The following is a 16,409-nucleotide window of genomic DNA, read 5'->3' on the forward strand; positions in this document are numbered from 1 at the left end:
TCCATTGAAGAGGAGTAGGACAACATCTATTGAAGAGGAGTAGGACAACATCCATTGAAGAGGAGTAGGACAACATTCCATTGAAGAGGAGTAGGACAACATTCCATTGAAGAGGAGTAGGACAACATTCCATTGAAGAGGAGTAGGACAACATTCCATTGAAGAGGAGTAGGACAACATCCATTGAAGGGGAGTAGGACAACATTCCATTGAAGAGGAGTAGGACAACATTCCATTGAAGAGGAGTAGGACAACATCCATTGAAGAGGAGTAGGACAACATCCATTGAAGAGGAGTAGGACAACATTCCATTGAAGAGGAGTAGGACAACATTCCATTGAAGAGGAGTAGGACAACATCCATTGAAGAGGAGTAGGACAACATTCCATTGAAGAGGAGTAGGACAACATTCCATTGAAGAGGAGTAGGACAACATCCATTGAAGAGGAGTAGGACAACATCCATTGAAGAGGAGTAGGACAACATCTATTGAAGAGGAGTAAGACAACATCCATTGAAGAGGAGTAGGACAACATTCCATTGAAGAGGAGTAGGACAATATCTATTGAAGAGGAGTAAGACAACATCCATTGAAGAGGAGTAGGACAACATCTATTGAAGAGGAGTAAGACAACATCCATTGAAGAGGAGTAGGACAACATCCATTGAAGAGGAGTAGGACAACATCCATTGAAGAGGAGTAGGACAACATTCCATTGAAGAGGAGTAGGACAACATTCCATTGAAGAGGAGTAGGACAACATTCCATTGAAGAGGAGTAGGACAACATTCCATTGAAGAGGAGTAGGACAACATCTATTGAAGAGGAGTAGGACAACATTCCATTGAAGAGGAGTAGGACAACATCTATTGAAGAGGAGTAAGACAACATCCATTGAAGAGGAGTAGGACAACATTCCATTGAAGAGGAGTAGGACAACATCTATTGAAGAGGAGTAGGACAACATTCCATTGAAGAGGAGTAGGACAACATCTATTGAAGAGGAGTAAGACAACATCTATTGAAGAGGAGTAAGACAACATCCATTGAAGAGGAGTAGGACAACATTCCATTGAAGAGGAGTAGGACAACATTCCATTGAAGAGGAGTAGGACAACATCTATTGAAGAGGAGTAGGACAACATTCCATTGAAGAGGAGTAGGACAACATCTATTGAAGAGGAGTAGGACAACATCCATTGAAGAGGAGTAGGACAACATTCCATTGAAGAGGAGTAGGACAACATTCCATTGAAGAGGAGTAGGACAACATTCCATTGAAGAGGAGTAGGACAACATTCCATTGAAGAGGAGTAGGACAACATTCCATTGAAGAGGAGTAGGACAACATCCATTGAAGAGGAGTAGGACAACATCCATTGAAGAGGAGTAGGACAACATTCCATTGAAGAGGAGTAGGACAACATTCCATTGAAGAGGAGTAGGACAACATCCATTGAAGAGGAGTAGGACAACATTCCATTGAAGAGGAGTAGGACAACATTCCATTGAAGAGGAGTAGGACAACATCCATTGAAGAGGAGTAGGACAACATCCATTGAAGAGGAGTAGGACAACATCCATTGAAGAGGAGTAGGACAACATCTATTGAAGAGGAGTAAGACAACATCCATTGAAGAGGAGTAGGACAACATTCCATTGAAGAGGAGTAGGACAATATCCATTGAAGAGGAGTTTGACAGCATTCCATTGAAGCGGGGTAGGATAACATTCCATTGAAGAGGAGTAGGACAACATTCCATTGAAGAGGAGTAGGACAACATTCCATTGAAGAGGAGTAGGACAACATTCCATTGAAGAGGAGTAGGACAACATTCCATTGAAGAGGTGTAGGACAACATCCATTGAAGAGGAGTTTGACAGCATTCCATTGAAGCGGGGTAGGATAACATTCCACAACCCACAATCAAACAGCCTGATCAACTCTATGCGAAGGACGTGTGTCACGCTACATGAAGCAAATGGTGGTCACACCAGATACTGACTGATTTTCTGATCCAGGCCCCTACCTTTTTTAAGGTATATGTGACGATCAGATGCATATCTGTATTCCCAGTCATGTGAAATCCATAGATTAGTGCCTAAATGAATTATTTCAATTGACTGATTTCATGATATGAACTGTAACTCAAATCTTTTAAATTGCTGCATGTTCCGTTTTATTTTTCTTCAGTGTAAAAACTTTATAAGCCATGTGTCACATCCTGACCTTTAGTTCCTTTTTTATGTCTCTATTTTAGATGGGTCAGGGCGTGAGTTGGGGTGTCTATGTGTTTGGCCTGGTATGGTTCCCAATCAGAGGCAGCTGTCAATTGTTGTCTCTGATTGAGAACCATACTTAGGTAGCCTGTTTTCCCACTTTTGTTTGTGGGTGGTTATTTTCTGTTTAGTGTGTGTTGCACCTGACGGAGCTGTTTCGGTTGTTCTCTTTTGTTACTTTCTATTTAGTGTTCAGTTTATTAAAATGATGAACACTTACCACTCTGCACCTTGGTCCTCACCTTCTTCTCCAGACAACAGCCGTTACACCATGCCATTCTAAAAAGGTTTATTCTTTAACTGTAAGATTTATGGGAAGATTTTTCCATTTAATTAGATCTGCTTTCATGTTGTTGAGTAATGGGATAATGATATCTTTACTGTATATATTTTTTGTTTGTTGTCACTTATTAAGCATCCTAAGTATTTTTTTGTATTTTTTTGTGCTCCACTTGAAGAATTGCTGTAAATCAGTTATTTTTATTTTTCCTATTGCCATTATTTTATTTTTTTCCATATGTATTTTATATCCTGAGATTTTAGAGTAATCTGAAAATATTTTTAATAATGGGGGCATTGAGTTTTCAATATTTGTCAGGTACAGTACATCACGAGATCGTCGGGCAAATAAGTTTAGTTTATACTCATGTTTACCTTTACTGATACCTGTTATATTTGGGTCCTGTCTAATTCGGCAAGCGGTTCAATTGCTAGTGCAAACAGGAGGGCGGACAGAGGGCATCCCTGTCTTGCGCTCCTTTCTAAAGCAATATATTCAGATAATGTATTATTTGTGTACATATTTGCCTTAGGATATTTATATAACATTATTATGAAATGTATTATTTAAACTGGAAAGTTGAAGGCTTCCAAAGTTTTTAATAGAAAAGGTCATTCAAGACAGTAGAAAGCCTTTTCAGCATCTGTCAAAGGAATTTAACAATTCCTGTATATATTCATTAACCAATTCAATTTAAATCACTCTGTCTGTTTCTAAGAATTTGTAAGATCCTCATTTGCATAAAATAGACAGAGACCAGTCTTTCAAAATTAGCCAATAGCATTTATTCTCGAGAGCGCTGCTCATAGAACCATGTATAACAGTTTATATACCACATATGACGTCATAGGTTATAAAATGTATCTCCTCCTCTCGAGCAGGACAAAGCAGGTTCAAAAGTTCATTCCAACTCACTAGCGCACATACCCGACACACTATATATGGATTAACTCCTGTAGTCTCACCATAGTTTATTACCACTTAGCAGACAGTTCCAGATAAGGAAAACCTGGAGGGGCTCTCGCTGTCTTATTTGATCGCCACAGAGTTATAGCTGAGTCGGTTCAAACATAGGTTAATGATACTCTTTGCTTACTTTAGACACACACACATACATTCTTTCTTCCACAATGGTTATCATTTCCAATTACCCCTTATCCATGCTACATAACCTCTTTCTTAGGAACTAACATTATTAATCAGATATTGTAAAACTGGGTAGAGTTGAATTAGTTATAGTTATATTTAAATGTAATTATTCATAAAATCCTAACAGCATCCAATGCCAATATTGATAAATCTACATCTTGTATTTTAGCTTATTGTATCATATTGAAACATGTTCATGTATTTTTTTGCAAGTGTCTATTTTTAATAAACCCTGTTTGATTAATATGTCAATTCTGGTGAGACTTTTGCTATTCTGTTGCTGTTGAGTTTTGTTATTATTCTGTCACAATTTATTACATTTATGGGCCTGTAATCTGCAGGGGACTCTCCAGATTGTTCTGCTTTTAATATAACTGAGATAACTGTTTGATACATGGAGCTAGAAAGCACTGAATTGAGTGACATACAGTACAGTGTTAAAGTTTTAGGATGGTGTGAAAAAATGCTGGAAAGTTAGAATGCTTTAAAAAATAGAGCATCAGTAACACACTACGTCACCAGGGACTCAAATCCTGCAGTGCCAGAGGTGTCCCCCTGCTTAAGCCAGTACACGTCTAGGCCCGTCTGAAGTTTGCTAGAGAGCATTTGGATAATCCAGAAGAAGATTGGGAGAATGTCATATGGTCAGATGAAACCAAATAGAACTTTTTGGTAAAAACTCAACTCGTCGTGTTTGGAGGACAAAGAATGCTGAGTTGCATCCAAAGAACACCATACCTACTGTGAAGCATGGGGGTGGAAACATCATGCTTTGGGGCTGTTTTTCTGCAAAGGGACCAGGACGACTGATCCGTGTAAAGGAAAGAATGAATGTGGCCAAATATCGTGAGATTTTGAGTGAAAACCTCCTTCCATCAGCAAGGGCATTGAAGATGAAAAGTGGCTGGGTCTTTCAGCATGACAATGATCCCAAACACACCGCCCGGGCAACGAAGGAGTGGCTTCGTAAGAAGCATTTCAAGGTCCTGGAGTGGCCTAGCCAGTCTCCAGATCTCAACCCCATAGAAAATCTTTGGAGGGAGTTGAAAGTCCGTTGCCCAGCAACAGCCCCAAAACATCACTGCTCTAGAGGAGATCTGCATGAAGGAATGGGCCAAAATACCAGCAACAGTGTCTGAAAACCTTGTGAAGACTTACAGAAAACGTTTGACCTCTGTCATTGCTAACAAAGGGTATATAACAAAGTTTTGAGATAAACTTTTGTTATTGACCAAATACTTATTTTCCACCATAATTTGAAAATAAATTCATTCAAAATCCTACAATGTGATTTTCTGGATTTTTTCCCCTCATTTTGTCTGTCATAGTTGAAGTGTACCTATGATGAAAATTACAGGCCTCTCATCTTTTTAAGTGGGAGAACTTGCACAATTGGTGGCTGACTAAATACTTTTTTGCCCCACTGTATGTCTTATCATTTCAGTAATTGGGAGCGCTACTTTGTCCCAGAATGTTAAGTAAAATTTTATGGGAAAGCTGTCCATGCCTGGTGGTTTTTGTCACGTGAAAGTTTTGTCTAATATTTATTTGGGGGGATTTTTTGAGTTGGTTGTTGAGTCTAAGGCTGCAAGATCAGTCCAACTGTTTAATTTGGATTTATATAGATTTTCATAAAAGCCTTTAAAAATGGAAATGAATAGCGTTGTCTAATTGAAACATTTGTATCCTTATCTATTAAAAATATAACTGGTTTGGAATGTATTCATTTGTGAGGAATGCAAGGTGTTTACTGGGTTTATTTGCCAGTAAATAGTATGTTTAATTTTAGTTTAACCTGTAGTTGTTGGCTCTCTTCAATCTAAAATATCATGTGCCTGCTTAAGTTCATAATTTGTAAAAAAAAAATAAATTAACTCAGATTTATCTTTTGCAGAGAATGAGATTATCATCCCCCCTATGTATGCCTTAACATCCCAAATTATGTCAGGCGAGGGCTTTACTCTGTCCTCATTTGTAATGGTAAAGGTTTTTTTGTTTGTTTATGTATTTAATACATTTTGGTTCTTGACGATGCACTCTGTGACAGAATATGGAGAATGAACAAAGTATATTTTATGTTGGTGTAATTAAGCATGATACAGGAGAATGATCCAATATCACTATGTCATGGATTTCTTTACCCAATAAATGTAGTGGATTTTGGGAAATATACTGTAAATGTAGTCAATTCTTGAGTAGATTTTCTTACTTTGAGAAAAAAGTAGTGTTTTGTAGTTGAATAGTAATCTCCAGATGTCCTTCAGATTATTTGTAGAGATTACTTTTTTCTTCAGCCTCTTTGGAGGTTCCTTGAATATACTCTTTATTGATGTCTAACTTGCTAGATGTGTGATTTTAGGTCACCTGCTAACAAATCAAATCAAGCTTTATTTATACAGCACATTTCAGCCCTGGAATGCAACACAACACAGGAAAAAATGAATAAAAAACAATGAAAATAAAAGCTGAAATATTTACTACAGAACAAACATAATATACAATATAAAGGAATGACACAAACTGAACATCTAAAAAGCACCCTAAGGAAAAGTAAAACTAAAAATGTTTTTAAAAATATGTCTACAGTTTCGGCCACCCTCAGGTTCTCTGGCAGGCTATTCCAGAGGCTGGGAGCATAGTAACTAAAGGCTGCCTCTCCATGCCTCTTGGTCATAGGCTTTGGGATAGTTAAAAGGCTGCCTCTCCATGCCTCTTGGTCCTAGACTTTGGGATCGTTAAAAGGCTGTCTCTCCATGCCTCTTGGTCCTAGGCTTTGGGATAGTTAAAAGGCTGCCTCTCCATGCCTCTTGGTCCAGGCTTTGGGATAGTTAAAAGGCTGCCTCTCCATGCCTCTTGGTCCAGGCTTTGGGATAGTTAAAAGGCTGCCTCTCCATGCCTCTTGGTCCAGGCTTTGGGATAGTTAAAAGGCTGCCTCTCCATGCCTCTTGGTCCTAGGCTTTGGGATAGTTAAAAGGCTGCCTCTCCATGCCTCTTGGTCCAGGCTTTGGGATAGTTAAAAGGCTGCCTCTCCATGCCTCTTGGTCCAGGCTTTGGGATAGTTAAAAGGCTGCCTCTCCATGCCTCTTGGTCCAGGCTTTGGGATCGTTAAAAGGCTGCCTCTCCATGCCTCTTGGTCCAGGCTTTGGGATAGTTAAAAGGCTGCCTCTCCATGCCTCTTGGTCCAGGCTTTGGGATAGTTAAAAGGCTGCCTCTCCATGCCTCTTGGTCCAGGCTTTGGGATAGTTAAAAGGCTGCCTCTCCATGCCTCTTGGTCCTAGGCTGCCTCTCCATGCCTCTTGGTCCAGGCTTTGGGGTAGTTAAAAGGCTGCCTCTCCATGCCTCTTGGTCCTAGGCTTTGGGATAGTTAAAAGGCTGCCTCTCCATGCCTCTTGGTCCAGGCTTTGGGATAGTTAAAAGGCTGCCTCTCCATGCCTCTTGGTCCAGGCTTTGGGATAGTTAAAAGGCTGCCTCTCCATGCCTCTTGGTCCTAGGCTTTGGGATAGTTAAAAGGCTGCCTCTCCATGCCTCTTGGTCCTAGGCTGCCTCTCCATGCCTCTTGGTCCAGGCTTTGGGATAGTTAAAAGGCTGCCTCTCCATGCCTCTTGGTCCCAGGCTTTGGGATAGTTAAAAGGCCAGTGCCAGAGGACCTGAGGGACCTACTGTGTATAGTACATAACTTAAAGGCATGTCTGACGTGAATTGATAAAAAAACAAAACAATAGAAGAATCTTAAAATGAATTGTAAAACTCACAGGCAGCCAGTGCAGAGACCATGAAACCTGTGTAATCTGTACTCTCCGTCTGGTCTTGGTCAGTACACGTGCTGCAGCATTCTGTATGTTTTACAGTTGACCAATGACTTTATGGGTAGACCAGACAGGAGAGCATTACTGTAGTCAAGCCTGCTTGTAATAAAAGCATGGATGAGTCTCTCTGCATCAGCCTGAGAGAGAAACATCTACACCTTGGCAATGTTCCTCAGGTGGTAAAAAGGTGGTCACATTCCTAATGTGTGATTCGAAATTTAGTTAAGAATCTAAAATAACACAAAGGTTTTTTAACAAGTGTTTTGTCTTTATTGCCCATGAATTAACATCTACAGCTAGATTTTCTCTCTGTGTTTTGAATCCAACAATAATTACCTCGGTCTTGACTTGATTTAGCTGGAGGAAGTTGTGAGCCATCCAAGTATTTAAATCATTAATACAGTCTAATCATTTATCTGTGGAGCTAAAATCCTCTGGTGATATGAAAATCAATGTTGTGCTTTCTGATAACAGACATATATAAACTGAACAGTACAGGACTCAAAATCAAACCTTGTGGAACGCCACATGTGACATGTATTTTCTCTTAGTTATGTTCACCAAGAGTGACAAAAAACTATTGACCGGTTAAATAGGTCCTAAACCAATTTAGAACTGGACCGGAGGCCAACCCACGTCTCTAGTCTGTCCAGACATCATTGGAATTGTCATTTAAAAAAATACAGTTGGCACTTACTTGTAGGACTATTTATAAGTTGGGGAAAGTTCATCATCAACTGCAAATTGGCTTAAATGTCTGGGTGCTTTTTCAGGGATTACCTCCATGCACAACAGACGATCAACAGACGATCAACAGGCACAACAGACGATCTGATGACTCAATGACACACTGTATTAGTTGAAGCACTAGCAATTGTAAACCTTCTTCTAATGATGGTCTCTTGCCCCCAGACTAAGGATATGCTACTGCGGGAGGAACTAGAGAAGGTGCTGAAGAGTCACTCTGAACAACTCAATTTGTGCTTCACTATTGACAGACCTCCACAGGGTAAGACCATAGTATTCCATGATAAAAAAAAGATTAAGGTACAGGGTTGTCATGGGCTAATACCATTGTATCATTCGTGTTGGACTGCAAAAAAAAACATTTTTACCATGCTGTGTCACCATATTATAACACCCTTTGTAGGGACTGACTGACTGACTGCTAGACAATGACCAAAAAATCCCCAAAGCTGCACCTGCAGCAACCCTTTTGAATTGGTCTGTTACTGATGTCAACTGAATGAATGGAAACCCTTCCCCCTCCAATCATATCCCGACATCGCTATGATCTAAACGTTCTATTTAGATTCTGTTTTGCCATGTGACCCGTCAGCTATACTGTAGCTTCCTCATATGGTACAGTATGCAAATGAGGCTCCAGCTAATTGTCTATCCTGGCACTCATCCGTTAGTTCCACATAAATGAAACACATCTTCGCTAACAGGGTGTGATCATTTAATTGGCCTGCAGGGCTGATCCTTATCTGTTGATTAAAAACAGTTGAATTCAGCTTGTGTTTTCCTCTAATTACAGACTGGAAGTACAGCTCAGGGTTTGTGAACGCTGATAGGATGAAAGAGATGAAAGAGCACCTTCCCCTGGTGTCCAACGATGTGCTCATTGTCATGTGTGGCCCACTCCCCATGACCCAGCATCCGCCCCAACCTCTCCATTCTGGGCTACAAGACAGAGAACACATTCGCACACTGATAACTCCCATGCCTCCAACTAGGCATAGATACATTAAAACGCACCAGGATATTTAAGACAATATGTTCTATTGAATTCTGTATGTAGAACACAATGTAACAGCCTACATTTCAAGACCAACAGGATATTCTCTAGCGTTTTGAATAACAAATGTCATATTTGCATGTTGAATATTCAAATAACTTTTTTGTGTGAGATACTGTGAAAAGTTAGTTGGCTTTTAGTATGTTTGAACTGTTTTAGTAATAATTGTTCTAGTTATGTACTGTATCTAAAGCTTTTGGATGTTTTCTACTGTATCTAAAGCATTTGGATGTTTTGTTGAATCTCATTACTCATTAAATCCATCTCTACACATAATCAGATGTCTTTGTGGTATTGGGGAGAAAGAGTAGTATTATTCTCGGCACCACACTGTGTAGATATAACATGAGGCCTTAGCAAACCTGCATATTGAAACACAAATCCCTTCATTTACATTATGCTACTTACCACTGAGCATAATCCTCAACATAAATAATCCTCTTCTAAACAAGATAACTCAAGACATCCAGAAATATATATGAATTTATTTTTGAACTCCCCATCCTGTTATTTTCTAATTTGACTCAACTTTAAGAGAATAATCCACCTTAATCAAATGAATTTAGAAGTAGGTTTTGGGTGAAGCTATCACAATGTGTTCAGTCATAAAGTCCATCCTTGAAAATACAAACATATTTTGTGGCAAATCATAGTTTCCATGTCAACATAAGCTGTACAGAGGTTTTAATGTCAATGAGTAGTGATAGCAGATAGGTCGTTTGTGTGAATTTCCACATAAGTGCAATGCCAGTGAAGTGTTAAGTCCATTAAGGCCTAGATTCAATCAGATCATGCGTTAACTGGCATTAACTGACACCTGCATAGCTGATGTTTTGGCTGTGTCGGAGGTGTAACTGCATTGGAGCTGTCAAATCGGTGAGCAGCTGCTCTTGATCTTTGTCACAAAGCCCCACCCGTCCCACTTTCGTTAGAAGTTCAGAAGGAGAAAGTGTAGGCTATATAGAAATAATGACGCTCAAATTGAAAATCATTAAACTAAATAATGAGGGTTTCTATCATCTTAATGGAGATGTAGATTCCATCTCACATTCCAGTGTTCCAACTTGTAAACAAGGCTGCATGGGATTTCTGTTAATGTGACTCTGCGCAGCCAATAGCAATGTTCGCTTTAGGTATAATGTCAGGAGCCGCTTTTGGATTTGACAGCTCTAACACAGTTTAATCTCCGACACTGCCAAAAGAACCGCTATGTGGATGTCGGCTAAAGCGGATCTGATTGAATAGAGCTCTAACAGAAATACTAACCACAGGGGTGTGAGCAGCTGTCAGCAGGCATGGGTCAGTAGTCCACAAATGAGATATGGACACAGGCCAATTTCAGCACACTGGGTCCCCAAGTCCCAGGCAAGCATAAACCCACCAATCACAACAGTCCCATGTGAAACACTACAGTAAACAGAGTAATCTGAAAGGTCCCATATGGCTGCTCTGTCATCGATCACACTGGTCAGGTAAACTTGATGAGCAAAGTTAAAGGGTCAGAATCTCTCTTGGTGACAATAGCCTGTAGCATTCCAGTGGGTGTGTGTAAGTACCTGGATCCTTTAAAGAAATTCTCAATGAGTGCACGGTTGATCTTAGTCTTCCCTATAGCAGCGTGAAAGTTGTTGCTCAGCACTCCGTAGATGTTGCCCGGGTCGCCCTTGCGGCCAAAGAGGAGAAAGAGGGCGTAGCAGTCATTACCGATGGAGGCACAGAAATCCACCATCCTCTCTGCCTTGTTCTTATGAGCAGACTCCATCTTGGCCATCTGCATGGATTCAGTGTATACCTCTGGGGGAATGTCCTCGGCTGGCCCTCCCCCCCTCTCGGGCAGGTGCAGGATCTGCACGGCGATCTGGATGCGGGGGTTCTTGGTGGGCCTCTCCAGCACAGCCCACACCCAGTCAGCACCCAGGAGGATGCGCTGCTGCTTGGTCATGGTGGTGCAGTTGAAGGAGTCGGTCATGTGGAGGTGGCTGCTCTGGGTGATGTAGGTCATTAGAAAGATATCATTGAGGGCTGACGGGCTAGGCTGGAACTTGTCCTCTGGGTCCAGGAACAGGAGGTACTCCTGGGTCCTAGCTGCAGCTATCCCCACACAGTCGGTGAATAGAGGGACAAAATCGTTGGGGTTGTTGGGGGTTCTCCACAGAGTGGAGAATATACTGGGTATGTCTGGGTCTGGTAGCTTGCTCTCTCTCCTTCCCCACAGGGTTGGGAAGTTAAAGTTCATGTTTGGAATGGTCATGGTTGGAGCTGGTGGCTTCTTCTGTAGCCTCTCCCACCAGGTTGAGATTTTCTTGGGAATGTCCGGGGCTGGTTGTTTGCTCTCTATCTTCCCCATGTCTACAGGACTAGGTCAGAGGGTGGTTTCCCTTATAACCTGAACATGTGATAACAACAGTATAGTTTATTGTTGTAGAAATGATCATTTACATAAAAGTTACAAAATTATACTTGTGTAATAACAGGGGTTGAAGGTACATAAGTGTTGATGGTACCCAACCCTAATGGAACCCAAACCTTAGAAACTACAAACATATTTGGATTGTACTGTGTTTGATCCAGATTGGTAAAAAAAGTCATATTAAATTAAATGAAAACTCACCAGTATGGGTCTGTCTTTGATGTTTGGAACAGCTCCAGCCCCTCTTTCTTCTCTGGAACCCTAGTGAGATATTAGGATGTGCTGGATTGAAGCAGATGAACAACCAGCAGAAGGATCCTCATACAGGTTATGCTTGGCTTTGGACAGTACACTGGGTTACCGAACTCTTAGAGAGCAGGCTTCCCTTAGTGTTTGCTCTCTCACAGGAGGGATCCTCTGGTCTGGTGACTTGTTATAGGGACGTACCACAGAGACTACATCTGCCTATGCAAATATATGCCAATTATGTGTGGAAACATGGAAAAACCTGTTTCTTGTTGTTCCAATACAAATTAGCTGTATTAAGTGTTGGGTGTGTTTGTTTCCAGTATGACCTAGTGCCTTATTTTAATCAGGGATATGTCCAGGTAACTTTGAAAACATATACTGAACAAAAATAGAAACGTAACATGTAAAGTGTTGGTCCCATGTTCCATGAGCAGAAATAAAAGATCCCAGAAATGTTCCATAGGCACAAAAAGCTTCTTTCTCTCAAATGTTGAGCACAAATTTGTTTACATCCCTGTTAGTGAGCATTTCTCCTTTGCCATGATAATTCATCCACCTGACAGGTGTGACATGTCAAGAAGCTGATTAAACAGATTGATCATTACACAGGTGTACATTGTGCTGGGGACAATATATGGCCACTTTTGTCACACAACACGTCACAGATGTCTCACGTTTTGAGGGAGCATGCAATTGGCATGCTGCCTGCAGGAATGTCCCACAGAGCTGTTGCCAGAGAATTTGAATGTTCATTTCTCTACCGTAAGCCGCCTCCAATGTTGTTTTAGAGAATTTGGCAGTAGATCCAACCGACCTAACAACCGCAGGTCACGTGTGCTGATGTTATATGAACTGTAACTCAGTAAAATCTTTGAAATTGTTGCATCTTGTGTTTATATTTTTGTTCAGTATACGTAACAAACAAGTTGTAAAATATGATATGCACATATATTGTACAAAAGAATAGAGTTTGGTCAATATTACAGGGAAATAGATTACGTAGGGAAAATAACACTTTAATACATGTTTAAGTGGCTTGCGGTAGGCCTATACTTTTCACCAAAAACACAAAGTACATACTATTCACTATTATGTTTGAAAGAGCTACACTCCAATGACACACGTAAGACAATGGCTTCAACGTTCATTGTGTTTCTGTCACTAATACAGAAGTAGTGTTCATTATAGTCCTGTATTATGATGAGATAAGGGCCAGTTGAGGTTGCTGGTAAAGCACCCTACGTTGAGTTTGGGTTGGTATGAGGCCGCGCTTTCCCTTGGTTGATTTGCTGTGTTGGTTAGCGTGGCCAGCGTGGCATCCTCTCAGACTAGTGCTGTTTGAGGGCGTCTCATCTCCTTCAGAACCTCGTCTCGGCTAAGCAAATACTGAAAGCAAGAAGGGCCAGGGGCTGGGGTTAGCAGGGAGTGTTATGCTGCAATGTTTGTCAGTTAAAGGCTTAAGGCTAATGTCCCAACAAAGTCAATTCAAAATCTATTTGTTGAAGCCTGTTTGTTCAGTTGCAGCCCCTGCTGTCAGCAAATATAATAACAGCATAGTACCACAGCATTGAGGAGAAAAGTAAAACACAACAGCTTAAAAGGAAATACTTTGTTATCTGGTTATTTAATTAAACAGATATTAAAAGCTTGTTGAACGAGACTGACCGAGGAGCTACTTACCGTGAGTTGGTTAATTCCCTCAGACAGAGCTTCTATCTGCAGCACGGGCCCCTCTGTCACCGCCATCTGCAAAGTCAGGCCTTTCATCAAACACAACACCTAGGGGCTCCATTCAAACTGTATCGTTGAAGTTCATTTCCGATTGAGCTGACATATGCAGCATTTCTTGTGAATGCAGTAACGCTAAATTTCCGCGATATGGATTGAATAGAGCCCCTAGTCCTAGAGCTACTTGTACTACTGACAGGCCAGGTCATCAATGACATAACACACAGTGCTTTGTTTAGTCCCATGCATGATGGGTGGCAGGGTAGAAGGATCTAGCTGCTGATCAAGCACCACTGTTCAAGTCATAGGTCACATTCCATGCCAACTACATTGCAGTCCTTGCAATGCATAAACCAATGATTACGTGCCATGTCATCAACTGTGCAGTCGGGTATCAGATGATGATGTGATTAGCTGATATGCCATTTAGATACATATCCAGGTGTTGTGAGATCTGGCAGGTGTCTGCAGTTTAGTCAGCCTAGAACGTGGCCCTTATGGATTTATGATAAAGATGTACCTGAAGATGGTTGAGCCCCCCCCCCCCCACTACTCCATTGTGCATATAATGGGTCAATCATGATGATCAGAAGAATTGATGAGCCAGTTAGTGAATGCTAAGGGTTAATTAATGATGCATGCTGATGTCTCTGCACTGCACAATGTATTTTGATTCAAGTTTCCTTAAAAGGAGCATCATTTCATCATAAAATGGAGACAAGGCTACTGTCTCCTTCTCTAATGAGAGAAGCATACTTTGTATAAAGATTGAATATAATTTATCAAGAAGAATAAAACACTTATCACACTTGCGATTTTTATTGATGGATTTGGATAATGCTATTTACAATTAATGACAACGAGGGTTCTTTGATAGAAGCGTTATCTTTAACTATAAAAATATCATAACAGTCATATATGAAAATAACAGTGCGTAATCACAATCTGGAATCCATCAAAATGTGCACAGCTATAAAATCTCATTGTACTTCTTTCAATGTATTTACCAACATAAATATGTGCAATGCATTCCTCCATATGCAAATATTGCACAAGTTCATTCCATAACTGTCTGACAAACAGCAACATTACTTTCTACTGGTTAGGAATATATTTAAAAACAATGGATGAATACCATTATGTGAATCTCAAATACAGGTGTTAAAATTATCATTAAAATGATGCACAATATTGTTTACAATAGTAGCATTATCCTACTGCATTAAAGGGGTGAGGTGATAGATCACAGCTAGGCTTGTGAATCCCCCGAGAACATAGGAGCGGTGAGCTCTCCCACTCACCATCCACTCTTAAGTGTCCAGAGCGCAGCTCATGCCTGAGGCTGGGGTTGATTGTTAGATGATGGCACGTGAGGGGTGTGGAGGTGAGTGTGCTGGGGTGAGTTGGATAGGCATGGCAGGAAGAGGTGGGGTTATTGGCTGCAAGCTGAGTAGTGATGGGTAGGTAGGTACAGTAGTTTGACATCATCAGCTGTTTGGCCCCACCTGCTGCCGTCTGTCTGGGTCTCTGTCTAGGATGGGGCTGAGGCCCCTGAAGCCGGAGTAGGGCCGGTGGGCCCCGTTCAGCACCGCCTGAACCTGGGCCGCCTCCAGGGGGCAAATGTAGTCTGTTGACTCGTCACACCTCTTCTTCCTCAGGTGGCCGAAGTTTGAGAAGCCCAACTTCTTTGGCTGAACAGGAGATAGCACAGAGAGAACATGGTTTATGAACAGACTGAGATAAAGCTGTGTGTCACTTCAATTCTATTCTTTAACCATCATCAGTGAATAGATTTCTAAACACCGTACAAAATGGGCAGTGTTGCTATAAAAGGTTCCTTTAAGCCTAATTGTGCTGACTAAGTACATTATGCTATCGCAAAAATGTTCCTCAGCACATTTTCTGCTAGCCTTAACAAAGTGGTGAGTCTTAGACATGAGCTGGTGCTACAAAAGCCTGCTGCACGCAAAGCTGCTAGGTGGTCTTAGAGCTGCCAGGTCTGAGGTATCACACTGAGGATTAAGGTGTTGTCTGTCTCTCTAAAGAGATGAGGAAGGGGAGGAGGTTAGGGGGAAAGAGAGAGAGAAAGCAGTGAGAGAGAGAAAGAGGAGAGAGAGAGAGAGAGAGAGAGAGAGAGAGAGAGAGGAGAGATTGAGGGGCAAAGAGAGGGAGGAGGGGGAGAGAGAGTGGGAGAGGGAAAGAGGAGAGTGAGAGGAAGAACGAAAAAAAGAGGGCTCCTAACAGGGTGGTGGTTCAGCACTAGGCGTACTACAGTACAGTACTGTCATCTCTTACCCTGACTTTGGCTGTGGTGCTGAGCGGAGCATAGCCTAAAGACTCCATGAACTCCCTCTTCTCCTGCTGAGCCTGGGAGCCCACCAGCATGTTGAAGTTGGTGGCCAGGTGACGTCGCAGCAGGGTCTTCTGAGGGGGGATGTTCAGCAGCATTGCCAGGGTATCTGAGTTAAAACGAGGCTCCAGAATCTAGGGGTCATTAGAGAAGATTCAGAGGAAGATACATGCTACATACAGACAATTACACAGAAAACTGAGATGGAATGAATTGGTAAAATAGAATAATTAAACTTGGCTAAGGGAGTCTTGAACTGTATGTCTGACTGTATCCAAATGTACCTGAGCTGATATACAGTAGAAAGGTATAAGAAGGAGCTGATTCAGTCATGTGGTGTGTGTATTTACGATGA

The 16,409-nt window shown here is 41.3% G+C and overlaps 2 protein-coding genes across 20 annotated transcripts in view; both read right to left on the minus strand.

The window, feature by feature from the left end:
• Nucleotides 1–9,786: 9,786 nt before the first annotated feature.
• LOC110498882 (rab15 effector protein) lies at nucleotides 9,787–11,664 on the minus strand. The gene has a single exon (XM_021575564.3). It carries the CDS (start codon nucleotides 11,662–11,664, stop codon nucleotides 10,786–10,788), a length of 879 nt encoding a protein of 292 aa, XP_021431239.1. The 3' UTR covers nucleotides 9,787–10,785.
• The window catches only part of LOC110498877 (liprin-beta-2), a 118,297-nt gene continuing 111,674 nt past the window's right edge, over nucleotides 9,787–16,409 (minus strand). For 17 of the 19 annotated variants that reach the window (XM_090211518.1, XM_090211515.1, XM_090211513.1 and 14 more), the window contains 2 exons: nucleotides 16,000–16,188; nucleotides 14,508–15,395 (listed from right to left, as the gene is read on the minus strand). In XM_090211518.1, the coding sequence (XP_090067644.1) occupies nucleotides 15,192–15,395; nucleotides 16,000–16,188 (393 nt within the window). In that variant the 3' untranslated portion in view covers nucleotides 14,508–15,191. Of the gene's footprint in view, nucleotides 11,704–11,928; nucleotides 11,989–13,656; nucleotides 13,723–14,507; nucleotides 15,396–15,999; nucleotides 16,189–16,409 lie in introns of those variants that run through there. The other 2 variants (XM_090211505.1, XM_090211549.1) reach the window with 2 other exon arrangements.

The sequence above is a fragment of the Oncorhynchus mykiss genome, chromosome 2, assembly GCF_057628025.1.
Source record: "Oncorhynchus mykiss isolate SJ-2025 chromosome 2, ASM5762802v1, whole genome shotgun sequence".
NCBI lineage: Eukaryota > Metazoa > Chordata > Actinopteri > Salmoniformes > Salmonidae > Oncorhynchus > Oncorhynchus mykiss.

Bases quoted from the DNA above. Each gene is read 5' to 3' on its own strand.
- LOC110498882 (XM_021575564.3), bottom strand. From the start codon at position 11,664: ATGGGGAAGATAGAGAGCAAACAACCAGCCCCGGACATTCCCAAGAAA.